At 56.4% G+C, this 16186-nt stretch overlaps 2 protein-coding genes across 2 annotated transcripts in view; both read right to left on the reverse strand.

Moving 5' to 3' along the window:
- Nucleotides 1–2239, reverse strand: part of AATF (apoptosis antagonizing transcription factor) — a 75814-nt gene extending 73575 nt beyond the window's left edge. Inside the window, exons 1-2 of the mRNA XM_016210690.2 lie at nucleotides 2086–2239; nucleotides 993–1184 (exon numbers count right to left, since the gene is read on the reverse strand). Of these exons, the coding sequence (XP_016066176.2) occupies nucleotides 993–1184; nucleotides 2086–2176 (283 nt within the window). The 5' untranslated portion in view covers nucleotides 2177–2239. The remainder of the gene's footprint in view (nucleotides 1–992; nucleotides 1185–2085) is intronic.
- A 5981-nt stretch (nucleotides 2240–8220) lies between these two features.
- LHX1 (LIM homeobox 1) lies at nucleotides 8221–13034 on the reverse strand. Its single transcript, XM_087825648.1, has 5 exons — nucleotides 12865–13034; nucleotides 10836–11062; nucleotides 10462–10739; nucleotides 8950–9115; nucleotides 8221–8600 (listed from the first exon to the last, which is right to left on the reverse strand). Exons 1-5 carry the CDS (start codon nucleotides 13032–13034, stop codon nucleotides 8221–8223), a joined length of 1221 nt encoding a protein of 406 aa, XP_087681774.1.
- Nucleotides 13035–16186: the final 3152 nt, after the last annotated feature.

Below are 16186 nucleotides of genomic sequence, written 5' to 3' on the forward strand. Positions count from 1 at the left end.
ACAGGATCTTCCACTTACTACCTATATGACCTTGAGCAAGTTACTTAACCAATCTGTCCCTCAATTTCTTTATCTCTAAAATGGGAATAAATAGTACCAACCTCACAAGGCTATTGGGAGGATTAAATGAGATGATATATGTAATAATAATGGTGATAACAATTTTTGAGGACTTACTGTGTCCCAGGCTCTTAGACCTTAATTTAAAGGCTTACCACAGTGCCTGACACATGGTGAGAGCACAATAAATGTAATACTTGTCTCATACTGGTCTCTTTATCAGTCTCTAGGCAAAGAATGTGAAACAAGCTTATCAGGAACCCCCGAAATATATCAAAGACTAAATCATATGTATATCATAACATAAATGAAAGTTTCTTTTATATTACCTGTGGATTCTCAATCCAGCACCTCTGATTTCTCCAATGAAAAGCAAACTGACATCCACTCAATAATTACCATATCCAGCCCCTTCTTCCACTCTGCTTTAAAACTATAAACTCTAACATCTTCTAACACTCTTGCAGGGAAAGGAGAAGGATTATGCTATTTTTACAATGGCAAAAAATGGGTATCACAAATTAGTATCATACAGTGACCCCAATGCAAGACTGAAAAACTGAAGGAAAAGTATCAAAATCCCTGAATAGCATTCTCATCAGAGGCAATGTTTTTTCAACACACAGCCTTCTTCCGTATCCAACATGCACTGCCTTTTCTCTCACTCCATTTCACGGTGAACTATTAGTCTAAATATAAGGAGTGTAGCAACTTAAGAACTCCAGGCTTTAGATTCCTTATGAAGCGAAATCAAGTACCTCTAAAGCCCTTTCTAAAGCCAAATCACATGGTCTCCCTTACGATAATAGGTGGTGGTACATAGGCTAGTCTTACCTAATTACTAAAATGGGTGATTTTAACCTGAAAAATTAGGGAAGAGTAAGAGTACTATGCAAAAACAAAACAAAAACCATGCAAATATATCCACTCACCAGATGAACCTGACAGAGGATGCTCCCACTGGTCTTCCTTCCAAGCTTTTCTAGAGGTCGTCTTGCCAGAATACCTTTTGTCTGTGTCCAGGAGGGAGGCTGATGCCAGCTTTCTAATGCTACCCACAGCCAGGAAGTCAACTTCCTCATCTTGCCCTTCGTCAAACCTGTCAATCACTCTGGCAGCAGTGGCTGTGGGGGAGGGGGAAAGTAATCAGAATCTCCAGGTCAGAAGAAACTTGAGTGGTAACCCTGTCCAACCCTTTCAACTCATACCTGAATATCCTCAAGGAAATCCCCACCGACATCCAGGAACAGGGAACTCACTACCTCCCCAGGTAGATCTCTACCTTACTGCTGTTCCAGAACAGAAAGCTGACTCTGTATCTACTGCAGGATATATTTCTATGCCTTGGATCATATAAAACTAGTGCAATTCCTCTGCCATGGATGACGGTCACTCAAATACTGTAAGTCAGCCATCATCATGTTCCGTCCTCACTCCATCATCCTATCCCTCAGGGTTTTTTTTTCACTTATCTGGCTAAACAGCTCCAGTTCCTCCAACTGATATTCCTAAGACACAGCCCAGCACTCACATTTATCCTTCACTATTCTCCCTTCCTCACACTTACTTGATTCACGTCTAAAGCAAGATTACTCCCAACTAGACCTTGAACCTGAGCTTACAGGAACCGAGCAAAGTGTCTTGGGGCCTAAAGAGGCTTCAACAGCACCATGGAAATCTACTTCTTACTTCATTCCCCCAGTAAGTTCTTAGGGACAGGCGGAGTTTAAAAACCGGATGAGTGTTCCTTCTCCTCATTTCTAACGCAATTCCCTTAAGTGCATCCTGACAGATAACTTCAGCCGCTACCAGACTCGGGCTCCTGGCACCAGCCCGAGCCCAACAGTTAACCAAGCCGCGGTCCGCGGGACACTCCGCCCACCCGAGCACCAAGTCCCCGCAGCGTGTCAGAAGCTGAGGCCGTCCGCCCGAGACCGGGGAAACCCCCCGGGAGGCAGTTTTCCAAGGATGCCGGCCCTCACACGCGGCCCGGGGCCGCACGTGGCCTCCCCCAGCCAGCCTCACCCTCCTCGGGGTCGGCCTCGGGATCCGCCTCCCGTGGTCGCGGGTTCAACAGCTGTTCCAGCTGCAGCGCCAGGGGCTGCGGCCCCGCCATCGTCACTAGGTCTCACTCCGCTCCGCTCGGCGCCGCGCACGTGAACGTGAACGTGAACGTGAACGTGCGGCCCCAGCCCGGGACGCTCTCTCCCCGCCGGGTCCTCCCGCCTGGAGACTGCTCCTCAGCCAAGCCAGGAACCGCGCGGAGCCTCGCGCTCAGCTCCCAGCTGGCAACTTCCGGGAGGAGCACGGAAGGGGGCGGGGCCTGACGTCACTGCTAGAACGCAGGCGGAAGCGCCCTGGAGGCTGAAGGGATCCTCGCGGACCGGCCGCCGGCCGCGCGTGCGCGTGCCCGTGCGCCGAGGGGTGCGTTGGGCGGCGCGGGCACGCGCAAGGGTCCGCGGCTGAAGCCGACGCGCAGCAGGGGTTGCGGTGCGAGCGGCCGCTGTCCCCTTGCGCAAAATATACCTCAAGATGTGTCCGCGATTTGCTTAGAAATAAAGTGCAATGTAGCCGTGACCCATGGTGGCCGACTGGGGAAGGAGGGGGGAGTGAAGCTGAAGCCTCAGAGGCGCCCTGCGGCTCGCACAGCCTCGGACCACCCGCGGGTCTGGCGGGTCACAGTGCGGAGCGGCCGGGCTCCCGCCTCTGGCCCCGCAGCAGCCAGGATGTGGGACTCCTGCGTCAGATAGGTGTATGTGTAAGTGTGCGGCGGACTGCCGGCGTCTTTATTAATAGGAATAATTAGAAATCGCTATGGCGGCGCACACATGAAGATCAGTTATGTAGTTTCCCCAAGAAGACTTGTCTGCACTGGGAAAGAGGGGGGGAGAGGTTACTGCTCGGCTGCACACCCATCGGCGTTCACATCTTCGCTGTGCAAAGAGACGGGCATACTCAGACGCTTGGCACCGATACGCATACGGAAGGACTCAAGTCTGCCATTCGAGGGGCACGGGTAGACTCGAAATATAAAGACGTCCCAGGATCAGTTTAACTGCGCTCGGGCACACGGAAAGAGACAATCCTTTCACACTGCCTTCGCTCCAGAGCATTCCCCGACTGCCCGCTGTGTGGCAGGCACTGCCAGAGGGGATGCAAAGAGGAGTAAGTCAGATCCCCTCCCGAAGGCGATCAGCCCAGAGGGGCAGACAAACATGTAAACAGGAGCAGCAGCCCGGGATAAGGGTGCTTACAAAGCCCGCCGCCCTTCCCGCGCCTGTTTGAAGTCACCTGTGGAGAACTGAAAACCCCCACACAGAAACTGTCTCAAAAGGATCCAGAAAACGGCTGTTAGAGGTGTCCCCTGCCCTTCTTGGGTACAGCCCAGGCCAATTGGATCCCACAGCTGAACTTCCTAGGGACCCCTCAGCTCCCCAGTGTTCACCGCGGAGCCCAAGGGAAATGGGAATCCCTGCCTTGCACAGTCTTCGTATGCTTCAGGATCAAGGTCAATGAGAGACCACCACTTTGGGGTGCCTTGTCCTATGTCCCTTTCCTAGGTGGCTGCATAGGGGAAGGAGACCTGCCTTGGAATGGACCTCCCCTCCCCCCCCCCCCCCAAAAAACCGTGGAAGGGAAAGAAGGCCAGGCTAGGGAGGGAGCACCTTAGGCAGGGGACTCAGGCAAAAACAAAAAAAAAACACAAAAAAAACCCCTGCTTTTTACCATCTGCAAGAAAGTTCAAGCTAGGAAACAGCTTAAAAAAACGCCAACACATCCCCTGTAATTGCAGAGCAAATGCACGCTCCTCAGGCTGTGACAAGGGGCCATTGCCTTGGGCTGCAAAGGACAAAAATGTTTCAGCCCACATTTAGGAAATTACTTCCCACAATCCTCTTCCCTTCCTATTTTGGACACTAATAATGCTTAGAAATCTAGCCTAGGGGTCAAGAAAAGGGGAGAAAGTGGGGAGGAAGGCAAGGCCGGCCAGACACCACCTCTCAGCTGTCATGCAAACAGGACGCTGCTGGGCCATTCTGGGCAGAAAATGCTGTAGACCTGCTCACCTCCTCTCCCTTCTCCTTCCTCGTTCCGCTCAGTTGGGAAGCCTTTTGAGGAAGAAATCAAGACCACCCTACTGTCACACACATTCCAGAGCCCCCAGAATGTTTCCCCTGACTTATTACCCCACACTGAGGGCAGGGAGGGGACTCCAGGGGTGGAGTAAAGAGGGAAGAATTCTAAAACCTCAGATGCAAAAAGAGAAATTGAGGCGTGGGGCAGGAAAGCAACCACCTAAATGCTGTCTCTGCGCCCCCCCCTCTAGTTTCTTGAGAAGGAAAGAGGGGTCTCCTGATGGGATCGAGTCAGAGGGTGAACGATGGGAGGGCATATTTCAAAGACCTCGTTTCCTAGAAGAAATGTAAACCTCTGACTGCTCTAGAGAGGAGAGCAGATGAGATAAGCAGGGGGGGTGGGAATAGATGGAAGGGCACTCCCAAAAAAACAGTCCTCTCCCGAGAAGTTCAGAGGGTCTCCCCGTTCACTGTCCCTCTGCTTGCTGCCTAAGGACTGCACAGTGGTAGACAGGTGTAGGAATAGCAGAGGATGGGCAGGGGTGACTTTAGATGCCGCCCCCACCCCTTGTCCCAATCAACTGCCTGTCACATGACCAGGAGTTTCAAGAGTTTGGGGAAACCAGGTTCTCACCTGCCTCTCTTCTTTTCCCAGATACTATCAATCTCCAGGTCCCAGGCCTGGCTCTCCATGAATAGTCCTCCCTGACCTTGTCTCACCCTAAAGTAGCCCCCCAGGCTCCCACAGACTCCCCCAGCCTGGAGAGGCTGGGTGGGTGAGTTTCACCTCTCTCGCCCAGGGCAGATGGCAGCTCCTCCGCTGGCACCCTGAGGGCAGGTTGCGAAAAGGCACAAGAGGTGGTGGCTTTAAGATGGCTGCAGGGAGAAACCAGGCTGCCAAGCCTGGCCAGAGAGGAGACTGCCCTCTTAGGCAGGAGGGGGCTGTATTGCCGCTCTCCTTGGGCCCCTAATCTTTCTCGGCCCCACCGGGGTGGGGATGGTGAGGCGCTTGCCTGCACCTCAGGGCCAGAGGTGGGCAGCGAGGCTCTGATGGGAAGGAGGACAGCCCCTGACATTTCTAGATCTCCTCCTCTCAGGCAGCTCCCAAACTGACTGCTAAGCTTTGCCACCTGTTCAGGTATGCGTTAGGGTTCAGGACACAGCGCCAAGGGGGAAAAACTGGGCTGCTGCCACGGAGTCAGAGAAAAATTGAGTCCACACCAAGCCTGAGCCCCCAACTCTAAAACGCTTCTTATCAAGTACCCGGTTCCACAATAAAGCTGCTAAATAATTCAGCGGGCTTGATAGGAAAACGCAGCTTCCCAATGAGGTTCGGTTAAATGAATGTCTTTAAAGGGGGTGGCTTTAATAAATAAGGTGGCTATGATTTAACACAAATAAACACTAAACGGGCAAAAACAAGCTGATCCAGTGATTGCATACAGAGCGGATAAAGAAAGGAAGGTGCTGTGTGCAGAGGCTAGGTGTTTCAAGTCTCTCCTGTATTGTATAAATTTGGATTTCTACAAGAATACTCTCAGATTCCTCCCTGATAGTCCTCCCCATTGGATAAGCCATCATATGGGTGCAGTGAAATATTGCTTATTTTAAAGCCTTGTCAGGAAACATACACTAGGTTGTGTCTTAACAAAATATGAAAACAACACTGGAAATTACATGCCATTTAATGTAAAACCTTGATTTAAGAAAATAAGGAAGCAAATAACCCAGACTGAAATCTAGGTGATACGGAAAAGAAATCCTGGAACACTAATAGTGTCTGATATTAAAACACACACACGCATTTCATAGCAGATAAAATATTTAAATTCCTTCCACGTTTAATGAAAGCTTGGAAGGGACTGAACTACTTTTCAGAACCAATTGGCAACTGCCAGTTGACATCTGATTTCTATATTGGTTATTTTTACTCATCTCTCAGAGAAGCGTAGTATGTATCTGTGCCAGACAAAATAGTTTTCCTTCTGGGGAACGTCAAACGTAACAAATACTATAAAACAACTATTTCATATCATTTCTGTGAAAGAGATTAAGGTATTTCACTTTTAGCTGTACTGTACATTCATTTTACATTGTCTTTCAAACCACCAAATTAGAAAACAGGATTATCTATGGGAAATGAATTGAAACTGAAAAAGACCACCTCTCCCTATATATTTGCTGCTAACTGACATTCACAAGTCCAGTTTATTTTGTGCAGAGAGGGGGAGAGAGAGAGTGCATGGGATCTCATGCCTAATCACAGATTGGGGTCACTCATTTTGAGCCATGGATTTGATTTCTATTTCAAATTCTATATTAATTTACCAGCAAACATCTCTTCAACTGTATCAGTTAAACCCACAGAATGTAAAATCTGTAGTTAATAACAGCAGGAAGCCATGGAGAAAAGCTTGGCTGGCGTTAGCAATGGGGTTCAACAACAGCCAAAGTAAAAATAGATATCCTAGCCCTGCCTCACTTCTGACCGGCCATTCAGCTCCCCATCCTGCCTCCCTTCTAGTTCTTAAAACATCAAATAACACACCAATTATCTAAACATCAGATTTTCTATTTTTATTAAAAACTCACAAATTTATTCAACATGTTTTCTTTCATACAGTGAATGGTCTAATATGCACTGGAGGTCACACAAGCTTAGGTTTATCAGAACAATAAAAGACATATGTGAAATTTAATATATAAAGAAAAAAGTAGCAGCTGTTGACTGCATATTTGACCATAAAATTTAAATATTTTGGACTTTTATTTTAAAGACACAAAAATAAAACCTGTGTGGGTCTATATAAGTCATATTAACAATTCCATGAATGTTCAACAGGACTAAAAATTAGCAAAGATGTTTCTTTCTTAAACCTTGTAACACTTTTTTTTTTTTTTTTAACACTTTCTCAGGTTGTGGTGCCAGGCACCTTTACAGTATTTGTGCTATAATTATTCTATTTGGCAAGTGTTTGAATATCGTGTTTTCTCTTTGCCTTGTGTAAACAACACCTTTTTACATACTACTAGCACAGTGAGCTGCGAGCCCTGCAAATCTGTCAGAACATCTACAGGAAAGGAAAATGAATAATTTTGGTTGACTGCTCAAAACATTTTGTTTTTGAACAAGAGGTTTCAAAACAGGATATATTAGTAAAACACTGAACTCCTGAATTTAACATTATACGTAAACAGTTGACTGTTTTTAGTTCAATAGTCTTTTTTTTTTAAAGTGTGTGTGTGTGTGTGTGTGTGTGTGTGTGTGTGTGTAAGTAGAATACTTTTCTTGTACAGCTGATGTTCAAGTCATTTTACTGAGAGGTCTGGCTGGAGACCGTCCTATCCAGTGTGTCCCTGTGTGTCTGTGTGTAGAGCTTTGTGAAGGTAGAAGAGTTGATACTGAGGGCTTTACATTTAGGATTTTGCAATTTTGGCCAAAAACAAACAAACAAACAAAAAAACAGAAAACCCAGAGAGACAAAAAATATATATATATATAGTCCCACCTGATGCACAGCAGGTCGGCGTTTCTGAAGCTATAAGAGTTTGTAGTCGCTGTTGCTGAATTCTGAGACCAGCACTATTAGATTCCCCACCGCCAGAGCCCTGGTGGCTGGCCTGGGAGCGCCCAGGGACGATTCGCCTCCCGCACCCGGCTGCGGGCTCGGCCTCCCTCCCCGCGGCTCCCCGCGGCCCCGCGCGCTCCCGCGGCCGCCCTCGGGGTTTCCGCGCGGTCCGCCGGCCACGCGCGCCCGCCCGCCGCTCCGTCCGCAGAGCCGGGCCCGGGCGGGAGGTGGGGAGAGGTCTGCGTTCGCGTCGGGAGCCCCCAGTCTTGCACCTTCCCAGCCAGCTCGCGGATCCCAGTCCTACCTCCAGGCAGATTTAAATCCTATTTCGTGTCCCCCTTTCCCATCCAGTCTCCCCAGACGGAAAACGGTCCCCGAGGCTGGAGGAAGGTGGTGATGGTGGGGGGAGTGACTTGATTTTTATGTGTTTTTTTTTTTTTTCCTTTTTTCTATTTTTCTTAAATAAAAGTTCGTTTCTGTACAACCGCGAGCTCGGCGGACCGTGCGCGACCCCGCTACCACACGGCCGCCTCGTTCATTTCGGGAGGGTGAGACAGGTGGTTCCCGTAGCTGGCCCCGCCGTTGACCGACAGCGACGAGAAGGGCGGGCTCGGCCCGAAGACCTCGGCCGACATCGAGTGCAGAGGCCCGGGCAGGCTGGGCTCCGGGCTCGGCGAGTCCCCAGGGGGGTGCGCCAGGATGTCGGTGAACCGCTGCGCCTCGCTGGACGGGTGGTGGCCGGGCAGCGGGTGCTCCAAGCCCCCCAGGGGCGTCCCGGACGGCCCCGAGGACGGCACGAAAGGTAGGTCCACCGGCGTCTGGGCCTGCGAGGACGGGGGGCCTTGCGGGAAGAAGTCGTAGTTGCCCCCGGGCCCGTAGTATTCGCTCTGGTAATCTGCGGAGCGGCGGGGAGCAGGGTGTCAGGGCGGGGAGGCGGGGCGGGGCAGACGGCGCGGGGCGGGGAGGGCGGCGGGGGCGCTCGCGGTTCGCGGGCTCCCTGCCAGGCTGCGGGCAGGCAGGAGGCTGGGCGCACACTCAGGAGCCGCTCCCTACCTGCCCACCGGCCTCGTGCAGGGTCGGGAAGTCGGCCCCCGGGCTCACCACCGTCCCCAGGATTGAATTCCCAGCCTCCACCCATCTCTCCACTTCTCTAAAGACAGAGAGAAGCGCCTCGGGCGCTGCCACCCGCTTCCGACGAAGCCCACCCCGGCCTGGCCGAGCCCCGCAGCAGGCAGCGCACCCACCTCCGTAGAAGGAGAAGGGCCCGTTGGGGATGAGCTCCCCGGGCTCCAGGCGGTCCACGAGCGGCCGCATTCGGCGCGGGCTGCGGAAGAAGGCGTGGCGCCGGGCGCCCAGCGCGCTCAGCTGCTTCATCCTGCGTTCCTTGGAGCGTCGGTTCTGGAACCAGACCTGAAGCACATGCGCCCCGGGGTGAGGCCACAAAGACCCCCAGGCCCCACTTCAGGAGCGCCGCGGGCCGGCCCCTCCCCACCCCCACCGCCTGGCTCTCAGGGCTCCGGGGGTGCGTGTGCGTGTGCGTGTGTGTGTGTGTGTGTTGTGGATGGTGGTGCTGGGGGGTCCTCAGAGTAGGACAGCGCGGGGCGGCGCCTGAGCCAACAGTAAACAGGATTCCCGCCTGGAGGACCTGGGCAAGCTGCCCTGCCCAACGTGAGGCAGCTGGAGTTGCTTCTAACAGTCACACTCACAGTTACAGCTTCTGGGGGGCTGTGCGCACAGACGTTCAACCTCCCCAAGTAGTGTCAGACACGCACAGCTTTCCTGTCACAGTCGCTGGCCGCTCCCTCTCTGCCCCCCATGATAGTGACAGAGCACTAAACAGCCTCCTGTTGACATTCAGTGTCCCAACGATAGTGACACCCAAACGCACAATCTCCTTCTCACACCCACGCACAATCTCCCAGTGCCAAAGATACTTATCCACAGCCTCTCACTCACAGTGACAGGCATGCAGCCTGCCATTCCCGTGCGCCCCATGCGCGCACATTGGCACAACCTCCCAGAGGCTGCAGGGCCTTCCTCGGAGGGCAGCTGGCACACGCCTGCTCACAACACTGAGCTTCCCAGGCACACCCAGGCAAGGTGAACTAGACAGCTCAACTTGGGCCTGAGACTCCATGCAAATCACGTGTAGTCTCAGATTCTTACAACACCAGCACAGCTGCCCAGGTGGTCCCCTCCCTCCCCTCTCCATCCCACTTGGGACCTTGAGGTAGGGCTGACTCCCCAGAAGACCGCCTCACCTTCAAACCCCGACACCCCACCTCTCTTTGGAGGGGAAGTCTTTGCTCTGGGACTTGACTGACTAGGGCAAGAGACCCACAAAGTCGGGGTTGGGGATGCAGAGGGAGATCTCCTTGTGCAGAAGCTGGAGGAATCCACGAAGTCCCACATGCACAGCGACCTCTGCGCTCCTTCGGGACAGGGGTAGGTGGTGCAGGAAAAAAGGGTCCCAACTCTCACCGGATGTCTGACAACGTCCTCTCCTCCAGCTTCCTGCTGAGCTCCCTTTCCCTCCCCTCAGCCACCACTATCACCCGCCTTGGACCAGGAAGAGTAGGGATTCCCAGTGCTTCTAAACATCAGGCTGCCGCTCCAAAGGTCGCAAGGGTAGGGGTGGGTCTGGGCTTCTCCTCTCCCCCTGGGCCAGCCTCCACGCACTTGCTCGGCTCCTGCAAGCTGGCCTAGAGGAGCCCTGTGGTTCTGGGGGGATCTGAGCGGCACGCCAGGGCCCTGACCTGAATGACGCGCATGTTGAGGCCAGTCTCCTGAGCCAGCTGCTCGCGGATGTGGCGCGTGGGCTTGGGCGTCGCGGCGAAGGCAGCCTTCAGCGTCTCCAGCTGCTTGGCTTTAATGGTGGTGCGCGGCCCCCGCCGCTTGGCGCCCAGGTTCTGGTCGTCGTTCTCGTTGCTGCCCCCTTCCTTGTCCGATACGTTGGCGCTCTCTGAGTCCTTGGCGTCGTCCTGCGACGGGTCTTGGGAGTCCGGAGACAAACTGGGGTCACTACCCGTGGTGGCTGGGGAGAAGGAAGGGACAGGTGAGCGGCGGCCTCGGCGGACCTTCCTCCCCGGGGACCTGGCCGCCCCTAGCGAGCGGGGAATTGGGGCCTCACCCGAGTGGAGGCTGTTCTCTTTGGCGACGCTGCTGTTGCTTAGGTAATCCTCTTTGCAGACGAACTTGTTCTCGTCGATGATGTACAGCTCCTCGCCGGTGGACAGCTGCTTGTTACACATCATGCAGGTGAAGCAGTTCAGGTGAAACACTTTGCTCCGCGCTCTCCGCACCAGGTCGCTCGGGGAGATGCCCTGCGCGCAGCCCGCGCATTTGGTACCGAAACACCTGCGGGGGGGGGCGGGGTTGGTGAAGGGCGGGGAACACAGAGGCGGGGAGAAAGTCACGGAGAAAGAAAGTAGAAATGGAGGAAGGGGAAAGGAAGAGAGAGAGCCAAAAAGTGAGAAAGGCAGAAAGCCGACCAAGCTGGCAAGGCGGGGAGAGAAGCGCGGCACCACGAAAAGTCGGGGAGGAGGCACACATGGTTACAGCGGGAGAGCGAGGGGCCCAAGCTGCCCCCACCCCTCATCTCCTGCCCAACGTTGTCCCAGAGAGAAAAAGCGCTGCGGAAGAAGGCGGCAAGACAGCGAAGGGAAGGGGGAGGGAGGCACTTTTTTTCCCCCCCGATTAGATTCAGAAAACAGTCAAATTCTAATTAGAGCTTCATGTAAACGCCTCCCGCGCGCCACTTTTCTCTCCTAGCGTCGCTTCTCTTTCACCGCCAAAGGACCGGCGCACAGGCGGGGGCTTGGCAAGGTCCAGCCCCGCCGCGGGTGAACAGACAGCCACGGAGAGCCCAGCCGGCCGCAGCTGGACCGCCGCCACGTTCAAGCCCAAAGCCGGCAGGTTGGCGCAAGCTAGAGCCGCGGCTTGGCTCTAGGCGCCCGGCCGCGCTTTGCGGGGGGCCAGGCCTCTGGGGCCCACTGGCAGCCGGCACGGTTCGCAGCTCCGGGGCTGGGTTCCAGCCAGTCCCAGGGAAAACGGGCAGGGCCTGCCGAGGCTCAGAGGCTCAGCCTGCGCTTCCTCCTGGAAATACCAGCCTGCGCAGCGCTTTGCTCCGCAGCCTCCCGCAACCGGAGCCACGCGTCCTGGGGCGGCATTGCGGACAGGTGGCTTTGAACTCCCACCCCCTCTCCCAGTTTGATCTGTCACTACAGACTCCGAAGGAAACAGAGACCGAGTCAGCCGAGTAAAGTGGGAGATTTCAAGCACCACAGGGGAATTACAATTCGCATTTGCTTCTGTTCTCTGTTGACGCGTGTTTGTGTGGATTTGGTAACAAAATAGCGAGTTTAAGAGAACACAATTAAAATGCTAAATGAGGGAGGACTGTAGGGAGAAATCTTGGCTTTTCCCCGGGGTTTCCACGAGGAGGTGGCTGGGGGTGGGGGGCAGTGCTTGGGAGAGCTCCGAGAGGAGCCCGCGCTCACAGCCAAAGTCCAAGCAGCGCGGAGGCCAAACCTCATGCCAACCGCAGGCAGCCCGGGAAGCTGAGGAAAAGACCGCGGAGGCTGCAGCCTCGGGGCACTTCACGGTAACGGTGAGGCGGTTTGCCTAGGCCGGCTGGGGTTTGGGGAACGCCCGGGATGTGCAGGAGAGGGGCTCTTTCCTGCCGCTGCCCAGGCGAGCGACTCAGACCCATGCAAAAAGCTCGGCGGTTCCCGCCAAGACCTCTCGGAGACTGAAAAGTTGGTGGCCTGGAGCTCAACCGGGCTTCAAAGCTCAGCCTAGAGGGAAGCAGCCCAGGAGGCTGGAGAGCTCGGCGCACTGGGAGAGAGAGGGGCCGGGGCTACGACGCCCGAGGCCGCGCCGCCTTCCTCCAAGCTTGGAGGGGCTTGTGGGCCGAGGCGGGCTCAGACCCTTTCTTCCCAGGCACGTGCAGCTAAGCCGCGACCCACGATTTCCAGGACGCAAGCAGGGCCGCGTCCCGGGAGCCCAGCGCGCCAGCTGGCGAAGAGGCGGGCGCCTGCGGGACTTGGCTGCCCTCTCAAAAGGCAGCTCCTACCGCGGCCACGCCGCGCTCTGATCCTTGGCTGGCCGGGAAGGGCCCGCGGGGAGGGAGCCCAGAGGCGCGCGAGGGGCGTACTCACCGGAAGAAGTCGTTCTTGCAGTAGAGCTTGCCTTCCCGGGAGAAGCACTTCTCGGTCAGGTTGCATTTACATTCACAGCACTGGACGCACTTGACGTGCCAGGCCCTGTCCAGCACGTTCAAGAGGAAGCGGTCCAGGATGGGCCTTTTGCAGCCGGCACAGTGCACCATGGTCTTTGGTTTGGTCGGGTGAGGCCCGGAGATAGTAGAGCAGGTAAGAGCCGAGGGGATGGCTCCCGAAGACGACCGAAACGAGCTCCCCAGCCCCTCCAAAAAGAGGAGACACACTCGGAGGTGCAAGCCAAAACCCGCGCGCGGAAATCAAAAGAGGGGAAACCGGTCAAAGGGGGTGGGGGGGCGCCTCGGTGGTGAGCGGCCTGGGAGTCCCAAGGCCCCGGGGCACAGCAGCGCCGCCGCAGCTCCTGGGGCGAGGAAAAGAGTCTCAGGCGGGCGCGAAAGCGACTCTTCTGCCCAGAACCCGCGGAGGAGTGAAGGTCACTGAGAACGGTGACGGTAACGGAAATAAATAAATAAAACGGAGACGGTGAAGGAAGAGGACGGCGCGGGGAGCTCTGTTTGCAGGGCGAGCGCCGCTGAGTTCTCTCGGGCTTGAGGTAGAGCTGTCAGAAGTCAAAGTGCATCTGCTTTTGTCGGAGTATGAGTGCGGGTGCGTGTGTGCCCGGCTGCCCGCCACCGGGATTTCCCCTCCTCTTTTTATAAAGGAAAATAACAAATGGAGTAGAGAAGCTTTGGATCCTAAACTGCCGGCATCGCGCAGCGGGTCCGGACGCGCTGGGCGCCCAAGGTGGGCCGGGGGAGGGGGCGGGGGCGGGCCGAGGGGGGAGGGAGGCAGGGGAGGGCTGGAGTAAGATCTCGTTGTTGACTGTGGTTGCTTGGGTCTCTCCCCTCTTGGAGAAGTGTTTGTGTCAATCGAGAACGGAGAGGGACAACTCCGGGGGGACGCGGCCAGGCGCGCGCGCTCGCTTCCCACCGCCCCAGCCCCGTCACCTCGGCCCAGGGCCTGCCTGGCGGCCGCCGTGTTCTCGGGACCGCCCTCCCTGCGCCTGGACTCCTCGGGGAGGTGATTCGGGCTGGCTCCTCACCGCGCCTGGCCGTGCATCGTGGCTCCAGTCACAACCCGCGGCCGCCTGGGCGCGCAGCCCCGCATCGCTGGCCCGCGCTCCGGCTGCCGGCGTCCGACCCCACAGTCGCTGGACTTTTTCTTCTGTTTCTTCCCCCCTCTTTTTTTCGTTGTGGTGGCAAATCTGGGTTTCCTTTCTAGCCTCTTTCCTTCCTTTTTTTTTTTTTTTTTTTCCTTTTGCAGCTGGAGGAGTCGGGAGGAGGGGGAGTAGCTTAGAGAGCTTTTTAAAAGGTCCTGGTGCCGCGGGTACAGTTCTGCGCGGCGGGAACAGCTCGGCACCGGCCCCCGCTCTCGCCGCTCGGGCCGCGGGTCGTTGCTGGCTCTCCCTGGACGAGCGTCTCTCTGCCCCTGGTCTCCTGGCCCAGTCCGCCGCCCCGGCGCGTCTCTCCCCAGCTCCGGCGGCTCGGTCACTGCTCCTGGCTGTTGGCTGAGCTCTCGAAGCCCCCTCGCCTTAATGCAGCGCCCGCCGACGTCACCGCGGCCTGCGACCAATCAGCGGCTCGCGGTCCCTCTGTAAACCATTCTGCATCCCCAGGCCCGGGAGAGTGCGGGGAGACCGCGTTTAGAGGACCAGTGGCGGCCGCATCCGCGGCCCCGCGCGTGTGCGCGGCGGGCAGCGAGGTGCCCGGGCCCCCTCCTGCTCCGGTAAGGCCTCGGTTTCGGTGGGAACTCGGGAGGACGCCAGGCGGAGGGCACCGTTCTGCTGGGGGGCGGGGGGGAAGTAATCCAAGATCAAACCTTGTCGGAGGCTGGGGTGCAACTGGGTCTGGGAGCCCCGGCGGCCCCGCTGCACTCGTTGGCTTTGCAATTCACTGGGTGTTGGCTTCCCCCCTCTGTCCGCTCGCTACCTGGGCCTAGAAGCGCGGCCCGAGCGCAGGGCGAGTCTTAGGGGAAGTGGTGAAGGGAGGGCCCTTGGATGCAGATTTCCCCTCCTTCAGCCGGTCCTTCTGTTTCCCCCTCCCCCCATCCAGCCAAAGTCCACAGGGCCCGGGTCCCAGGGAGATCTGGGTGTCTGTCTCCCGCCGCGCGGTCCCGGAGTCGACTCCGGCGGTTTCCTGGTGGGGGCGGGGGAGACCGGAGGCGGCGCGCCCCGGAGGGGAAAGGAGTGGGTGGGGAAACGCCGCGGGCCAAGAGTTGCAACCCGAGCGCGAACTTGTGAGAAAACTGTGATCCGGAGACACCTTTTACAAACAAAAACAAGCGAATAGGCGGGAAACTGCGCGACTACCGCGGCCCGAGGGGAGGGGGGGCGGTGGGAAGAGGGACGTCCCTGGGGCACCACGGAGAGGCTGCGGTGGATTGGGGAGTGCGGCCAGGGGCCGCGGGGACCTGGCTTCCAGTCCCGCTTTTCCAGGCCTGGGCAGACAACCGCCCACAGCGCACACCCCCCTAAGTTCACTCTCCGGGAGCCCATGCCTCCCTCATTCCGCCCAGAGCATAAACTCGGGACCACCGCCCACGAGGGCGGATTATCGGGGACACGGGGGTCGCTTCGGGGTCCTGGAAGCCTTAGCCTCGAGGAGTCAGTCTGGTTCCCTGGCCCACACCACGCAAATACCAAATTCCGTTTCGACGGCACCATTTCTATGCTTTACAGGGATTTCTCCCGAAGTTAAGTTTGAAGGCGGCAGAGCTGGGTGGTCCTGCTATTTTGCTTCCTGTTTTTGTTTCGTGTTTTTTTTCGGGGAGGGGGTACTAGGAAAGAACATTCGGCCCCAGCGTGGAGGGAAATAAGAACAGGCAGCCAGCCAGGTCTAACCCGCAGTTTGGAACTGGCCTTCTTGCCCCACTCGCGGTGCGGGGCTCAGACATCCCACACCAGGTCCGGGGCTAACTAGTGGGAAACGAGCGCTGATACCCGACTGCACCGAACCTGGGTGGGCGGGGAACCGAGCCCTCTGCAAACAGAATACCCTCTTCGGGCGAACCAGCGAACTGCTACAGCGAACTCGGTGTGAGCCTCAGTGGGACTGGGATTTTAAGGTTCTGCCAACGCCCCTTTTCTGCCTCCAAGGCTCCTGGCGCCCCAGCCTGCAACCCCGGGGCCTGGCGACAGCCCCCGCCTGGCCGCCTGCGCCGCCTTTTCATTGGAAGCCCGGTCTCGCCCCGCGCCTCTTTGGCGCTCCGCCCCTCCTGACCTCTAGGTGCGGAGCCCCTAAAGCCTTAGCCGCACCCCCTTCAC

The sequence above is a fragment of the Miniopterus natalensis genome, chromosome 17 (genome assembly GCF_054644295.1).
Source record: "Miniopterus natalensis isolate mMinNat1 chromosome 17, mMinNat1.hap1, whole genome shotgun sequence".
In the NCBI taxonomy this organism is placed as follows: Eukaryota; Metazoa; Chordata; class Mammalia; order Chiroptera; family Miniopteridae; genus Miniopterus; species Miniopterus natalensis.

Excerpts from the sequence above, each read along its gene's own strand:
- LHX1 (XM_087825648.1), bottom strand. The coding sequence starts at position 13,034 with ATGGTGCACTGTGCCGGCTGCAAAAGGCCCATCCTGGACCGCTTCCTC. Across the intron at positions 9,116-10,461 it reads TCAACATGCGCGTCATTCAG|GTCTGGTTCCAGAACCGACG; the intron begins GTCAGGGCCCTG and ends CATGTGCTTCAG. Across the intron at positions 8,601-8,949 it reads GCCCTTCTCCTTCTACGGAG|ATTACCAGAGCGAATACTAC; the intron begins GTGGGTGCGCTG and ends GCCGCTCCGCAG.